Below are 14,790 nucleotides of genomic sequence, written 5' to 3'. Positions count from 1 at the left end.
TATCTGCACTTGCAGCCATTCATTCTCCGGGTTGCCACATACCAAGCTATTATATTAACAGTGCTGGAAAATAGTAGCATGAACCTGAAGTCGTTACCTATAAAGAGTTAGAGAAAACCTATTTCTGTACAGAAACTATCCATCTTGGAGCAGCTTATCGTGATCAGGGTCACAGGAGGTCTAGAGACCCTCAGGCAGCACAGGAATGCCGGAGTACACCCTGGGGCATACTCCATACTCCACTCCATTGCATGGCACACATACCCATGTTCACACTGCATGTCGTTGGACTGCTGGAAGAAATAGGCACAATATGGGGACGTGCATACAATGGAGATGGCATTCAAACCCCTAACCTCGGCGGTGTGAGGAAAGCGTGCTCCCCACTGATACACCATAACACAATCCTGCATCCATACTAGATAGCAAATAAATGTTTAATCTAAGGCCCATGGAAGGCCTTCACTTTCAAAATGTTGATTCATCTGTTCCCTTTCATTTATTCGTTGAGCAACCAGTATCAGCAGAGACCACACCCGCCCCTATAATCATCTGTTTTACCCTCTTGCCATCAGGCAGACCATACAGTACCATCCCGGTCCACAGCTCAAGACTGAGCAACAGCTCCTGCCCAAGAGCTGTAGCCCTGCTGAACCAGCAGTTATCAGTCCTGTTTGTTGTATTGTCCATAACAAACTGCCATGTACTCTTGTGCCACTGTCTTTTTTGCACTACTGTCATATTCTCTGACCTGCTATTACTCTTGACTTATTGCACTCATTGCTTCATGGTCATGCCTCTTTCCACTTTATGCCTCATCCAGTCTTTTTTTAATCCTTGTAAATTCCTCAGTACATACACATTAATTTCTTTTGTATATACACTATTTATTGTCTTTACTTGTTTCACTGCATTTTCCCTGGAATAGCATAACAAATTTCATTGTACGCTGTACAATGACAAGGCATTCTTATTCTTATTTTATTTTTAGAAACACACAGACCAGAGAAAATGACAGGCGTACAGACGCACCTAGAGAGAGCAGACCTGCCAGTCATTATCAAATTCCGGAGCAACTCCTGGTGGGGACATAAATCAGCTGCTTTATCGACCATTTAAATTAAAATGCGACCAGCAACCAAGACACATGGAGCTCCAGTTCCTGCAAGTCCCAGCAGCTGAGAGTGTATCAGATTACAATAATGCAGCGGATAAAGTGTGATAGCTCAGTATAGAGGGGTCGCAACAATGCGACAACCATAGCAAGTCCAAAAGTGCAAGACAAGGTGGAGGACAAGCAGAATCCCAGGTCCAACTGTTCTGCAAACCTTTCAGCATAGTTATGTATGAATCAAAAGTGCATGTTGTTATATTACAAATCGGACCAGGACCACACGTACTACTTTCATAAGACAGGAATCAGGCCAAAATATGCCAGCGTGATGAAACAATGATAACCAGCACATGGCTACGGTGTATATGAAAGTCCTTATTAAGACACTAAAAATAGAAATATTGAAGAGTAAGCAGACATTGGTCTTTCGATGCCACATGCCTAAATTTTAAGAAACAAAACAAATAAAACCAGTCACTACGTTCAATTGACGGCGATATTTTTAAGACAGCCAAATAGTTCATAAAACAACTTCAATAAATGTATACACATAATAGAGCTTTTTTTTTTACAATCTTATGAAAAATATTTCAAACTATTTTAAGAGAAAACGTACAACCAATCGCTTTAAGTAGTCGATTACAGAATTATACCATAATAGAAAGATTCTCGAATTAAATTTTTAAACTTTACTACCTATGGCGACACATTCGCTATACAATATCAAGACAACTCGGTATAAACAATTTACACGGATATTCGAGGTATCAAAAATAAAGTTCGCCTACCTACCTCTCTAAAAGTTCATTTTGTAGGCTAGACATTTTCTGCTTGGCTCTTTTGAGGGCATTTTGGACGTCATTCACCTTACTTTTGATGTCCATTATTTAATACTGTTATGAATTGCACTGCTTTGGGCTGTAAATCGCCATTTGATGTTATTCTGAAACAATGCCGCGCGTCTCCGGTCCCCCCAGCAACAGGCACGCGAGACTACTTCCAGGTCATGTGACCACGCGTGCAGCTTATCGTGTAAATGGGCACCGTTACAAAGAGCATTAAAATGGCGATCTTTGTAACTAACTTGCAATTATTGATCGGAGCATTCAGTGTAAACTGCGATCCGCCATACACTGAAAGCCAGTATGACGTACGCCTGGTTCACTGATCTTTACCCTGTTGCGGTTTTATGCTTTCAAGCCGCACAGCCACGTAGTGCGGGACTTCAGTCAAAAGGGGCTGCGAATAGAAGCAGTACTGTAGTGAATAATAGTTTAAACATGATATTATATTTTGAAGTATTGGTCCTGTTAATGTTAGTAAAGTTCATTTTTCTTGATCTGTTTATACGTTTTAAGTTTCATGCAACAGCTCGTTAAATTGCGCAAATCATAAATTGTTATCCAGTGGCCAAACTACTTTGTATCAAGCGAGTTTAGCGTTTAAGGAGGTTACTCTTTTTGTGCCGTTCCGTTTTTAAAAGTTGACAAAGAACGAATCACCATACTTTCGTCTACGAAGTAAAAAGGCTGTACTTCTGGGCCAGGTGCCTGCTTAGTAATGCAGTAAATATTTCTGGAAAACAGATGATACAGTACTTTTAGAGGAAGCGTCGATCGAGCACTTACCAGTAAAATGTAGTTACTTGAAGTTATTTTCTTTTTTAAAAATATATATATATCTCGCAGCTTTATTAAAACTATCTTTCCCGTTTGGTTCCCATTTATGATCCCTTAAAAATACCGAGGACTTGAGATTCATATACCGGCAAATCGACGAATATTGCCCGCCAGGGGGCAGCCATAACTGAACTGCGAAGGCGAATTTAATACCCTGAACAATGTTTATTATAAGTTTAATAAAACCACTTCAGTCACTATTTAATATCACAATGATGTGGTCGAGCCTTTCAGCTTGATGTTTAATACAACTTCGGAAGCCGACCAGAATATTTTAGGTGTTCAAAGATGTTCTGCTCAGATTTGCCACCAAAACAGCATTGCACCTGACCCCCCCACCCTTCATCTCGAAGTAGGTCAGCCTACGTCCAATTGGGCGACGGTCCTGAGGCGGACCCAGGTCATGCTGTGGGGATTATATATCCCCATCAGATTTAGGAATACATAAGGATCAATTATAATGAGCTGCAGGCTGTGGCGTTGGGAAGAGATGTATGGTTAGACCACGCCACAATGACCCTCTCCAGAATGACGGTGATAAATGCATTTTCAAAATATGTAGTGAATGAAATACAAGTTATCGGTGTGGTGAGATGCAGTCACCTGGGGAAATCAAGAGAAGAATTACGGTGTAAAAATTGTGCTCTGCCTTTAGATTGCAAGTTATATTCGGTATAGTGATATGTACAATCTAATTCTAAAACTTACAAATATTAATTTAAACTTGTTGTTAAACTATGATCGAGAGATGTATGTGGATTTGCTAACTACATATTTATTTTAAAAGATAATTTCTATTTAATTTATGTTTATGTATCTGGCTTAATAAATATTTATGAGCAGAATATAAAACCTATCCAACATTTCTTTTGATTGGATACTGCAGTAACCAATGAGATTGTTCGTTATTTGCTGGTGGCGCACTGGTGAGATTGGCAGACAGGAGGGAAGAAGTGAATGGTGTGAAAGGCACAAATAATTAGTTAATAATTTGTGTCTCATCATGAGCTCTATCGGCACCGGGGTAAGTTCAGCACCCTTGATGCAAGAACGATAACGGATTATATCTTATGGCAATGCAAGTGTAGTGTATAAATGGTATGAATTTGTGTATACAGTGCCTCGCTGTTTCAGGCTGGCCTTCCTTCCGAGCTCATCCGGCTAGATCGAGGGTATAATAAACTCAACGTGATTGTTTAATTGTACACACTATTAACCGGCTATAATTAAACTTTCCCGTTGACACGGAGACAAATATGTCCTTTTAATATCAAGGCCAAGTTACCTAAAGAGTTAGCACGTTAGCTACTTGGCTGCTGAGTCACTTGCTAGCGCTACATTGAGAAAGTGAAACCAACCGGCAGTTTACGGTGGCTATAAATATACATTTCGCATATAGAGGCTTATTTTTCTATATGATCTTTTGCAGTCCGAAAGTAGCTTTTGTCAACAGTATAAATATTTACACCTGTTCCGTTTTAGATAATATTTTAGTAATACGTGTCATTACTTCATGTACATCTGAAAAAATCTGTCCAGTCGAATATCATTTTAAGCCTCTCTGCATTGTTCCCTTTCGTGCAAATTTACTTGCGTGACAAAATGGAAAATATGAATTATCATTAGTAATGCACATGTCTTAGTACATCTGCTGTACGTTTTGTAACTTTGGGGATTGATGGCAAAAATGTCGTGCATGACTATATCCTCCTCTTACTGAGTTTTTACGTTTAGTATGAAGGCTGTGATGTTCACTATTGCTGGAGCTTTGCAAGTGATTAGTTGTCTTGCTTCTAGTATGATTTGTCTGCATCCACCTTTTCCCCTGACGGACGAGTGTTTCAAGTTGAATATGCAATGAAAGCGGTGGAAAACAGCAGGTAATTTCTGTTCATACCAGACTTTGACCATTCAATTGTTGCTGTTTTTCTGGACAACTGTATTTAAGGAACTTTTCAAAGCGATTGTATGAAAACGATAGATATCTTTGGTGGTATGCAGTGTTCTGTAGCTGATACCTGGATAATGTTACCTGCAAGAGCTGACTTTTAGGTACTGGATATGTAGATACTGGTCACCCTGTTCATCTCAGTGGTGTTGGTCTATAGCACCCACTGTGTTTTACGGTCAATTGTTTGTACCTTTCAGCACGGCCATTGGGATCCGGTGCAAAGACGGTGTGGTGTTTGGAGTAGAGAAGCTCGTTCTCTCAAAGCTGTATGAAGAGGGCTCCAACAAACGCATCTTCAACATCGACCGTCATGTTGGAATGGTAAGAATCCCCAATCTCATGTATCCAGAGAGCCAGATCTACCACCTCTTGATCAATATGATGCAAATGATATTTTGGTGAGAGGACTCATGTGTTTCCATCAGTTTTCCTCCATGTCAACATCCACATGAATACCATGGTCATTTTTAGGGGCAAGACTGATTATTTTCTATTCTAAAGGTATACTTTCCCCACGCCCTCAGGTGATAGTATGTATCTGAGTCATTGGTAGCACTGTACTGTCACATCTCCACTTTTGTGTGGATGTTGCATCTTCTCTTGGTGTTTGTGTGGAGTTGTTCTAGGTATTTCAGTTTGTTCTTGTTTCCAAAAACATGCATTAAGGAATTTAGTCTATTTCAGTTCCCCATAGTGTTTGTGGTTGTGTGTTTGTCCTACAATGGACTGCCTGGCTGTCCAGGGTCTCCTGCCTTGTATACTGGGCTTCCTGGGACATGCTTCAGGCTCACCATGACGCAGTACTGGATAAGGGGATGGAAAACCTGCCCATTAGGTCTTTCATTGGTTGTTGGTTTAATATTTAATAGCAGTCATTTTCAGATATTTTGTACTTATGTCACAACAACTGTGTTGCTGATGGCTTTCTGAAGTCACCAGGATGATGTCACAGTGCCAGGTCTGTGACTTTTATCATGTGAAGGTGCTGTACTTGGCAGCCCTGCCCCCGTACATCAGCACTAAAGCACACACACTGACTGCTCTTCTCCCACAGGCTGTTGCTGGGCTCCTGGCTGATGCTCGGTCTTTGGCTGAAGTGGCCAGGGAAGAAGCCGCCAACTTTCGGTCCAATTACGGATACGACATCCCCCTCAAGGTTAGGGCCAGCTCTCTGTTTACCATCCGTCCGCTAAGCGCTAAAGAAACTGGTGTCCACACTATTAACCACAAGTTACAATTCCTCCACTGGTCTTCTGTACTAGTTGTAACGGAAATGACTTGGATCATGAATAGGGCTGGACCATATGACAATGTCATTGGTAATCGACAATATAAGATAAGTAACCCGGTGTCTGTCTGACAGTGACTAACATTGTTGGGGAAGTAGCCTTAGGGCGGGTTAATACTTGACTCCTCTTTTGGTACAGGACTGTGTGTATATACTGTACTATTAAAGTAGCATCTGATTTTTTAACTTTTTTACGAACGAGTGGCGGAAAGATATTCAAAAGTGAATATTTTCAGAGGCAAAAGAGAAAAATTTGTAAACACTATTGTGTGCCTCTGTGTAGTGTCTTCAAAATTTGGCAGTTTAAGGTTTTTCTGCTACTGCAAAGAAAGTAGCGCCATATGTAAATTGTACAACAAAATTCTTACTTAAATGCCTCTCTCCACAAACAGACAATTACAGTTGCAAACCACTGCTTCAGATGGTTGTAGATGGTTCGTGACACGTTTTTTAACCATAATTATTATTGGGACTGCCGATCCATTGTTTTCTGCAGAGAATAAAAAAAACAATGATGATCAAAGCCTCTAATAAGAACCCCCCCACCAGCAGGCAATGTAGAACGCTGCCTGTTTCGTGGATTATCTATATCTTATTCTATTCTTTTTTTCACATTAAAAATGTCTTGTGCGTGTGTTTAATAATTTTTATGTACTTTCAGTCTGAAGTCCTCGCCACATGTGATCAGTGCTGTGTTGGGGGCTGGATTATGAGCAGTTATTTGGGCTGTCTGGCTTAACTGTAGGGCCTGTGATCCCGCCTGTGTCTGTTCTTTATTTAAATTATTCCAACTCTCATGATTACGGATCTGCTCCAAGATTAGCTGCATGGACACTGCAGAATGGAGGCCTGGAGGGTTTCGTACATCCACTCGTACTGCCTTTGGGATGGTGCTTTAGGGAAATGCCTCAGAAATAACCTGACATTGGCTGCTTGTCCACTGGAGATAATTCCTACCCATGTCTGTCAGGTCGGCGTGTAAAGCTAATTCATCAGCAGCTGTCTCCATTTCTGTTGAGCTAATTTTCTGGTTTCCCACCAGCATCTTTCAGACCGAGTGGCCATGTACGTCCACGCCTACACGTTATACAGCGCCGTGCGGCCCTTTGGCTGCAGGTAAGGTCCACTGCTCCCATGTTGCCTCCTAAGCTTATTCCCTCTAACCTCGTCACAAAAAAAAACCTTAATGCCAATTAACTTACAAGGGCCATGCTTGGAAAATGGATATGTGGTCTCCATACTTAGATAATATCCTATAGAAATATCTCAGTAGTATCACAAGCTGTTTTTATTTAAATAGCAAGTATTAAGATGTTATACAAACGACATAAACAAGCAAGTGTATTAGTCCTGTTACTGTTTGTTTGCGTTAGAAGGATTTTACTGGTAAAAGAATAACAAATTGTGGGATTCTTTTTAGTCAGATATTTTGTTGATAAAGATCATTGCTTGTGCCATCCTAGGCTTTGGAAATTATATGTGAAGAAGATAATGATGGTGTTTTCTTATCAGTTAGTGGGGGGGGTGCTAAGGCTTGGTAATATCAGTGCAATGATCCTTTTCTGTAGCTGCTAAATAAGTTCTAAAAGGAACGATTCGGGTAAGAAATCGATATTGCCTTGCAAAATACATGTTGGGGATTCTTGACTTTTCACTGGTTGCTATCAGTTGTCCGGGTGGTAGGAGATGAGTTGTGCTCTTCTCGTCATTGATTTACTCGTCTCGGTGAGTCGGGCACCTTCTCCCTACCGTTCATCGTCCTCCCTCCCTGTGTGTTTTCCTCAGTTTCATCTTAGGATCCTACGATAAAGATGACGGAGCACAGCTGTACATGGTGGATCCCTCGGGTGTCTCCTACGTGAGTAGTGTTTGTTGTGGTCACAGATGTCCCTGCCTGATCTACTGTGTAGAGGCCCCCCCTTTTGCTGACCTCGGGGTCTGATTGTTTGATTTTATTCGGTTTTTAATAATGATTGGATGGTCTAGATCCGGGATGCCCAATCTTTTTTACAGTGAGAAAATACTCTGGCAGGCTACTAAATCGTAATGGTCACAACATCCCCTTGGTATATTTTGATGTAGGGGGGTCCCCACTCGATGTTTTTCCGACTGAAAGACCACTAAAATCTTGTAATTGACCTGAGAACTTCACTGGTTGGGTGCCCCTGCTCTAGATCTTTCTCAGTGTTACCCAATGAATTTTCTTTTTGAAAAGCTTTTAGTTTGCTTGTCTGTACCTTCATATCCTTTAAAGCTTCAATGAGTACCTCCTAACCCATTATGAAATTGATTCATTTTTTTTAGGGTTATTGGGGGTGTGCTATTGGAAAGGCCAAGCAAGCGGCAAAGACGGAGATCGAAAAGCTTCAGGTTAGTGTTCCGCTCTTTTCCTAATTGCCACCTGCAGCATTTACCCAGAATGCCTTGTTTTAATTCATCTCTCTCAACAGATGAAAGACATGACATGCCGGGAACTGGTTAAAGAGGTCGCAAAAATGTAAGTCTTTCATTCTACTATGATTTAGACAATTTACAAAATATTATCTGTCAAGACCCTTTCAAAAGAAAGTCACTGTGATGAATATTGAACCTAATTCCAGATTTGGGTGGAGCTTAAAATCGAATTAAATGGTGTGTTAAACAACACCATAACTCATCCTGAACATATGATTATGTTATATCTGTCTTCTGTGGTTTAGAGACATTTGGTGCATGGTAATGTAGCACTTAAATAGCTAACAATGTAGTTTATTTGTGGCAGCAAGTGGCTCACTGGGCTAAGCCTCCATGCCTGTGATCGGAAGTTTGCTGGTTTGAGCCCAGCCTCGGTAGAATAGCCACCTTTGTGGGCCGTGGTGCAAGACCCTTAACCCCCAACTCTATGTTGCCAAGGTTGCTGTCACCTACAGTGCTGTGAAAGTATTTGCCCCTTCCCGGTTTATATTTGTCACGCATGCATCAAACAAATTTTAGTATTAGGCAAAGATAACAAGGGTACATACAAAATGCAGTTTTTAAATGACGATATCATTTATTAAGGGGAAAAAGCTACCCAAACCTACCTGGCTCAATGTGAAAAATCTAATAACTGGTTATGTCACTCTTGGCAGCAAGAACTGCAATCAAGCATTTGCCATAACCGGCAATGAGTCTTGCCCATGTTTTTTCACAGCACTGTACATATGTGTCTGTATGTAATGTAGAGTAGGAGGGGGTAGGCAAACAGAGAATTTCCCCATGAGGATTGATAAAGCATTACTGTTATTTTTATTGTTGTTCTATTATGACATGCTTTAAATAGTGGCGACCTGGTGCTTTACGTATTTGACTCCACTTTCCATCCTTTTTGTCAAGAATCTACATTGTACACGATGAGGTGAAAGACAAAGCATTCGAGCTGGAGCTCAGCTGGGTTGGAGAAGGTAAGAATGTCTCAGACCAACTGGTAGCACATCCTGGGTGGAGAAGAGTGGCTTTCATGACCTGTGCTGGCTGGGATTATTATGCATTGTCAGTCACTGGGTGGTTGTGTCATTGGTTATTTTGTTGGATCCATTTGTCTTGAACTCGATGGTGATTGGCTGTAATCACGGCCAACATGGCTGTCTCATTTCTCACCAGTAGCAGTTTCATCTGTAATGTTAATAAGGTGTGACATGTAGGTGTTGCATGAGTCTGTTTTGTGTAAAACTTCCCCTGCTCTCTCTTTAGTAACAAACGGCAGGCATGAGCTGGTACCTAAGGAGATCCGAGAGGAGGCCGAGAAGTACGCCAGTGTAAGTGCAACCGGCAGACCCCCCCACACCCCGGACCCCCGCATCGGCCGGCTCCCCCTCCGCTGGTGTCTCACGCCATCTCTCAATTCCCACAGGAGTCTCTGGATGAAGAGGATGACTCTGACGAAGACAACATGTAAAGCACTCTGCGTGACGATATCCCTGCAGACCTAAACACACGGACATGCTAATGTACATCAGAACCATTTTGTATCTTTTCTAGTTTTGTGTTGCTCAGTGAATTTTCTTTTTCTTTCCCTGTTACCTCAAATAAAGTAATTGGGGAATAAAATTTTACATCGTATGGTTATATTTTTCACTTTGTTTTTTTTTTCTTGGTTTTCCAATTATTATTTTCCACCTTTAAAGTAAAATATTGGCCAACAGTAGGTGTCTTATGAGGACAGCTGGAACATCGATAACCCGCAACATTCACAGCACAGGCGGTCTTATATATTTTTTCAGAGGGGAATTCCACTCAGAAATGATGTTAACTTTAATACTCATATATAGGAAATTGTATTTCATGGACAGGGTACTGGCTCCTGTGTTTCCCCAAAGCAATTTTGCCTCCCGATTCTAAAGGAGATTTGATTTTTACTGGAGTCTGTCAATCGACTCACCGGCTCCCCTGTGCCAATCTATACGGAGGTTCCGCCGGCTGTGTTCTGCTTTCTAGTGAATCGTGGGGGCTGAGATGAAATCATGATCCAAATAATATACTTATATATAATATTAATAGTATTTTTGGGCTGTGCTTCCTCCATTTCTAGGAGATAAAATGCAAAGGCACCTCTTTTATGAACCTTCTACTGTGGTCGACGTAAAGAATGTGAAATAAGTTACAGGAAGTACCGTGACTTTACGTGCCGTACATGCAGGTCCGTGGGAATCGTGCAGGAGTCCTTGAACTCGTCCATAACATACATGACACATGATGCAAACAGACATGGACAAGCACAGGCAATATGTACAGTACACAGGTACATGTGCAATATGTAAGCATAGTACCAAAATGTGTATCTAGAAAATACATTAAAAAAAGTTATAAATTCCTGGGATATCCTCTCAACAACCAGTCCTGTTGCTGGGGGATGAAGCTGCTCCTTATGTGTGCCTGTTTGATGATGGCTATGCTATTTGTCTATCAGTTGAGGCGATTTGAGATGTATAAGCCCATGAAACTTGTATGGGTCAGTGCCATCCATCCCAGTGCCTTAGCATTCCTTCTGAAGACCAGGGTCGGTTCCTTTCTTTTACAAATGAACAAGATGAAGTAATTTTCGTATCCACATTGTGCCAGGTTACTGACCATGAAGTCTTCCTTATCCCGTGATTGGCTGCTGTGATAATCGAGCTCGGCTCATGAGCAGTTGTGTGTGTGTGTGTGTAATGAGAGTAGTTTAGCGCTCAGGCAGCTGCCCTGCGGAGTAGCTGAGCAGAAGCTCTATTCCGCATTCTCACGGCATGCGCTCCACTGCTGACAATATCCAGCATTCAGTTACAAGCGGGGATGAGCAGACTGACTTTGTGGGCTTGATTGTGTTGAAGATCAGACAGTAATCTAGGAAGAGCATGTGTGCTTATGGGCCCTGTTAGTCCAGCAAGAGCAGAGCGGAGAGCAACGGCCACTGCGTCACTGAAGCATGTGACCTGGAGTTGGCAAGAACTTCATAGCTACTGCTTAGAGTTAATAAGACTGGATACCATGTTTTTTTCGCCCTGGGATTGTAGTGGAGCCGGTTCCTGGCTGACAGAGATATTGAAAGGGTCCATATATACAGCTGCCAGCTATATGGCACAGGTGGTCAGGACCCTCAGTGAGACGCTATTGGGTGCCTCTCCTGGGGGATGCAGGGGAATGTGTCAGTCCAGTGGCTGGGGAATTTGGTGGGGGCACCATTGTTTGAGTGGTCAATGGTGTTTAGTTCTGGAAGACTGGTGTGTGTATGTGTTTCCTTTATGGTTTGTGACTCCCTGGACACCCAGCCACATGACTTAGGTGTGATCACTCAGGTCGTGGGCTTGTATTATTATTTTATTGAATTCATTCATTTAGCCTCTACGCTGAATTGTCGCAACCTTTTACTGCGTAAATGGTAAGGAAGATTAATAGATGCTATGCTGAAATTTAATTTTCTTGCCTTAAAATATGGAAGGAAGTCTAACTGACTTCGAAGAGAACACTGTTTTGGTACTTTTAAAGTATTAAAGACTTTAAGGAATCCCTGAGATGTTTTGTTTATGCTTATTTTTTGTAATATAGATAATTGTAAAATTATATGTTCTAAATAAGATTATGTGACTTCAAATGTTAATCACACTTGTTCTGTCAGAAATATACTTATATTTTTTTCAGAAAAACGTGAATTATTCTATGAGCGTCAAGTTCCTGTAGGTGGCGCTAAAATACCAAATATTGAACATTTGCAGAACACAACTTCACTCTATAATCCCCCAATGGCAGATTCTTTTCATTATTAAAGTGGAATTTTTTAAATCAACAATTGTGTTGCATACATATTGAATTGTAGTGTTCAGTAATGCCTTTCAATTATATTTCAAACTATATTAACAATTATTTAGTCTGACTTCTTTGATTTCTTTTGTCATTTTATCACCAAGCTCCTATAAGAATAAGGCAATGTACAGAAATCACCAGGACCCTGCATGTGAGTAGAAGATGGATGGATAAACCCACAATGTTAGAGATGTGAGTCACCATGCTACACAGCCATGTGATATCCTGTGTCTCTGAGGGTCAGGACTACAAGCCTGTTAGTCTCTAGCTCAAATCCAGCCAGATTTCATTGTTGGGCCCAGAGCCCCATAGCAAGGCCCTTAACCCCAGCTGCCCCAGGGGCCGAGTCACCCTGCTTTCTCGATGCTAAGTCTCTTTGGATAAGTAGCTGTTAAATGTAATGTGAATTATAAGCTGCCCTCACAAGCATATAAGTGAGTAATACAACGAGACAATTGAATTATTATAACAAAGAATAGAATTTTTTAATCAGCACCACCCACATTTCTCAGATTAATCAGTGCATTTTAATTTCGTGACCAGTTTGAGAAAGATTAACTCCTGCTCACATCCTCTTTTCTCTCTAAAAGGCTCTGAGCAATCCGCTCTGTATATGCACATTCTTCTCTTTGTTAGATAGAATCCTGGCTGTGTCATCTGCTAATTGTGGGGCGCGGGCAGGAGTCCGTAGCAACAGAACACATCAGCTTTATTCTTCTGCTGAGAAGTCAGTTAGTGCTCCTCAGCTGCCTCTGACACATGGCTTTCAGGTTCCTGTTGTGTGCTGCAGTGACCGACGCATTGCTCTTCCTATCAGGCCGTAGCCCGCCCACACAACACCTGTTGATTGGATGAAGAGGCCTGAGTAAAAGGGAAAAGAACTGAGGGGTGGGGGGTACACAGGCTGCCCATAACTCCTGGTAGATTCCCAGCTTCTTGGAGCAAGGAGGCTAAAAATAAGTGCAAAAACCAGGGAACGTTAACAAAACAAGCAGTTTTTTCTGTTGTCATGAAGGCAGAGTCAGGATAACCCTGAGAAATTTAAGGGCAATAAGAAAATCTGTCACGACTAAATTTGGACCTAGGAGGCCCCCGTAGGTGCACACTGCCAAAAGCACAGCATATCCCATGGAGGACCGAAGGAAACAAACACACATCTCCTTCCATTGGGTGGCTGGGTCTGCGGGGTGGATCTGAGCGAACAGATCACACCCCCCAGTATCATGAAGCTGGGTGAAGCTGGAGCTACCGGTGGGTGGGCTTGGTTATCATCTGATTGTGCCCCAGGACTCAGAAAGGAGGCAGGGGCCGGCCGCCCCCCCCACGTCGCTGCACAGGTACATACTGTGAAGGCGGCGGACGACAGGATGTAGGGAAGGGCTGCGTCAGCCAGCGCCCCTCTGAATTTGGAGCATGTCCTACGCCAGAGATAAGGAACACACTAACTGCTCTGCCACTGCTCTGCAGAATGCTTTAAATGTTTTTCTGCTATTATTGCCGGTCTCCGTTGACATGGAGACACAAGGGCTAATGCGCTGCTGCCTAGACATTAACATGTATATCCTAATGGCCTCGTCCAGGAATGAGGATGAGGATGACGTCAGCTTCTGCTGTAAAACACACAAGCGTCCTGCTTCCCAGTCTTACGCTGCAAGGGCTTGAACCTTGTGCTGCAGATGCAACAGTGCCGACCACCAGCGTAGTCAGAAACCGAAACGCCTGCACTTCACATCATCATCATCATCATCACCACCATCGTCGTCGTCATCACCAGACACCCTAATGGGGAGGGGGGTTTCCCTGGGGCCATGGAGCACCTGCGGGACACTGCAGGGTGCCCATAGCCACACTGGAGGGGCAACCCACCACCACAGATGCAGGAGAACCTTTGGCCAGCTCATGATTTCTAGTTGGGGGTGGACACACGATTATTCAAAGGAATCTGAGGTGGGGGCTTAACAAATATACCAAGAATCCAGTAACGGTACATATTTATATTTGAACAGGTACACATCCTCTGCTGGGCTGAGAAAAACTGTAAAAATTATCCTGTCTGTTTATATATAAACATACACTGTGTGCACATTGTCTCAATGTTGATAACAATATCAAGAACGATTAATCCTGAGTATTAAGAAACACAAGGAAAAAAAACCCACACGCAACGTCCTACTCCATGCAATCTAAAAGAACACAGCGAACTTTAAAAAGAAAATATTTACTCCTGTCATCTGATTTTCCAGTCCCCACTGTACTCTGCCTGCTCATGAATCACCAGAACAAGCCTCCATCCAGCTACTGTGGGTAATTAAACACTCTGCTTGCGAATACGCTCCATAGCTCAAAGCTGCTCAATAAAAATATACCACAAGCATCTCCCTGTGGCTGAGCACGCAGCTCCTAGAGGCCTGTAATGGGAGTCTGGCCTTAACTCTGAATAGAATGTGAACAGCGCATTTTC

General features: G+C 42.2%; 2 protein-coding genes across 3 annotated transcripts in view; one reads left to right on the top strand and one right to left on the bottom strand.

Annotated features, from left to right (window-relative positions):
* mipol1 (mirror-image polydactyly 1) overlaps positions 1-2,096 on the bottom strand; it is a 70,735-nt gene extending 68,639 nt beyond the window's left edge. For both annotated transcript variants that reach the window (XM_048974834.1, XM_048974835.1), the window contains exon 1: positions 1,907-2,096. In XM_048974834.1, coding sequence (XP_048830791.1) covers positions 1,907-1,998 — 92 coding nt within the window. In that variant the 5' untranslated portion in view covers positions 1,999-2,096. The remainder of the gene's footprint in view (positions 1-1,906) is intronic.
* Positions 2,097-3,254: 1,158 nt separating this feature from the next.
* On the top strand, positions 3,255-10,118 carry psma3 (proteasome 20S subunit alpha 3). Its single transcript, XM_048974837.1, has 12 exons — positions 3,255-3,327; positions 3,680-3,817; positions 4,591-4,673; positions 4,942-5,065; positions 5,799-5,900; positions 7,075-7,148; positions 7,818-7,890; positions 8,337-8,402; positions 8,483-8,529; positions 9,387-9,454; positions 9,744-9,808; positions 9,904-10,118. Exons 2-12 carry the CDS (start codon positions 3,797-3,799, stop codon positions 9,946-9,948), a joined length of 768 nt encoding a protein of 255 aa, XP_048830794.1. The 5' UTR covers positions 3,255-3,327; positions 3,680-3,796; the 3' UTR covers positions 9,949-10,118.
* The last annotated feature ends 4,672 nt before the right edge of the window (positions 10,119-14,790 follow it).

This window comes from Brienomyrus brachyistius, chromosome 14 (assembly GCF_023856365.1).
Source record: "Brienomyrus brachyistius isolate T26 chromosome 14, BBRACH_0.4, whole genome shotgun sequence".
NCBI lineage: Eukaryota > Metazoa > Chordata > Actinopteri > Osteoglossiformes > Mormyridae > Brienomyrus > Brienomyrus brachyistius.
This window is presented reverse-complemented; position numbering and strand designations above follow the sequence as displayed.

Bases quoted from the DNA above. Each gene is read 5' to 3' on its own strand.
- psma3 (XM_048974837.1), top strand. From the start codon at position 3,797: ATGAGCTCTATCGGCACCGGG. The intron at 5,066-5,798 runs GTAAGAATCCCC...CTTCTCCCACAG, and splicing joins TCGACCGTCATGTTGGAATG to GCTGTTGCTGGGCTCCTGGC. The intron at 9,809-9,903 runs GTAAGTGCAACC...CAATTCCCACAG, and splicing joins AGGCCGAGAAGTACGCCAGT to GAGTCTCTGGATGAAGAGGA.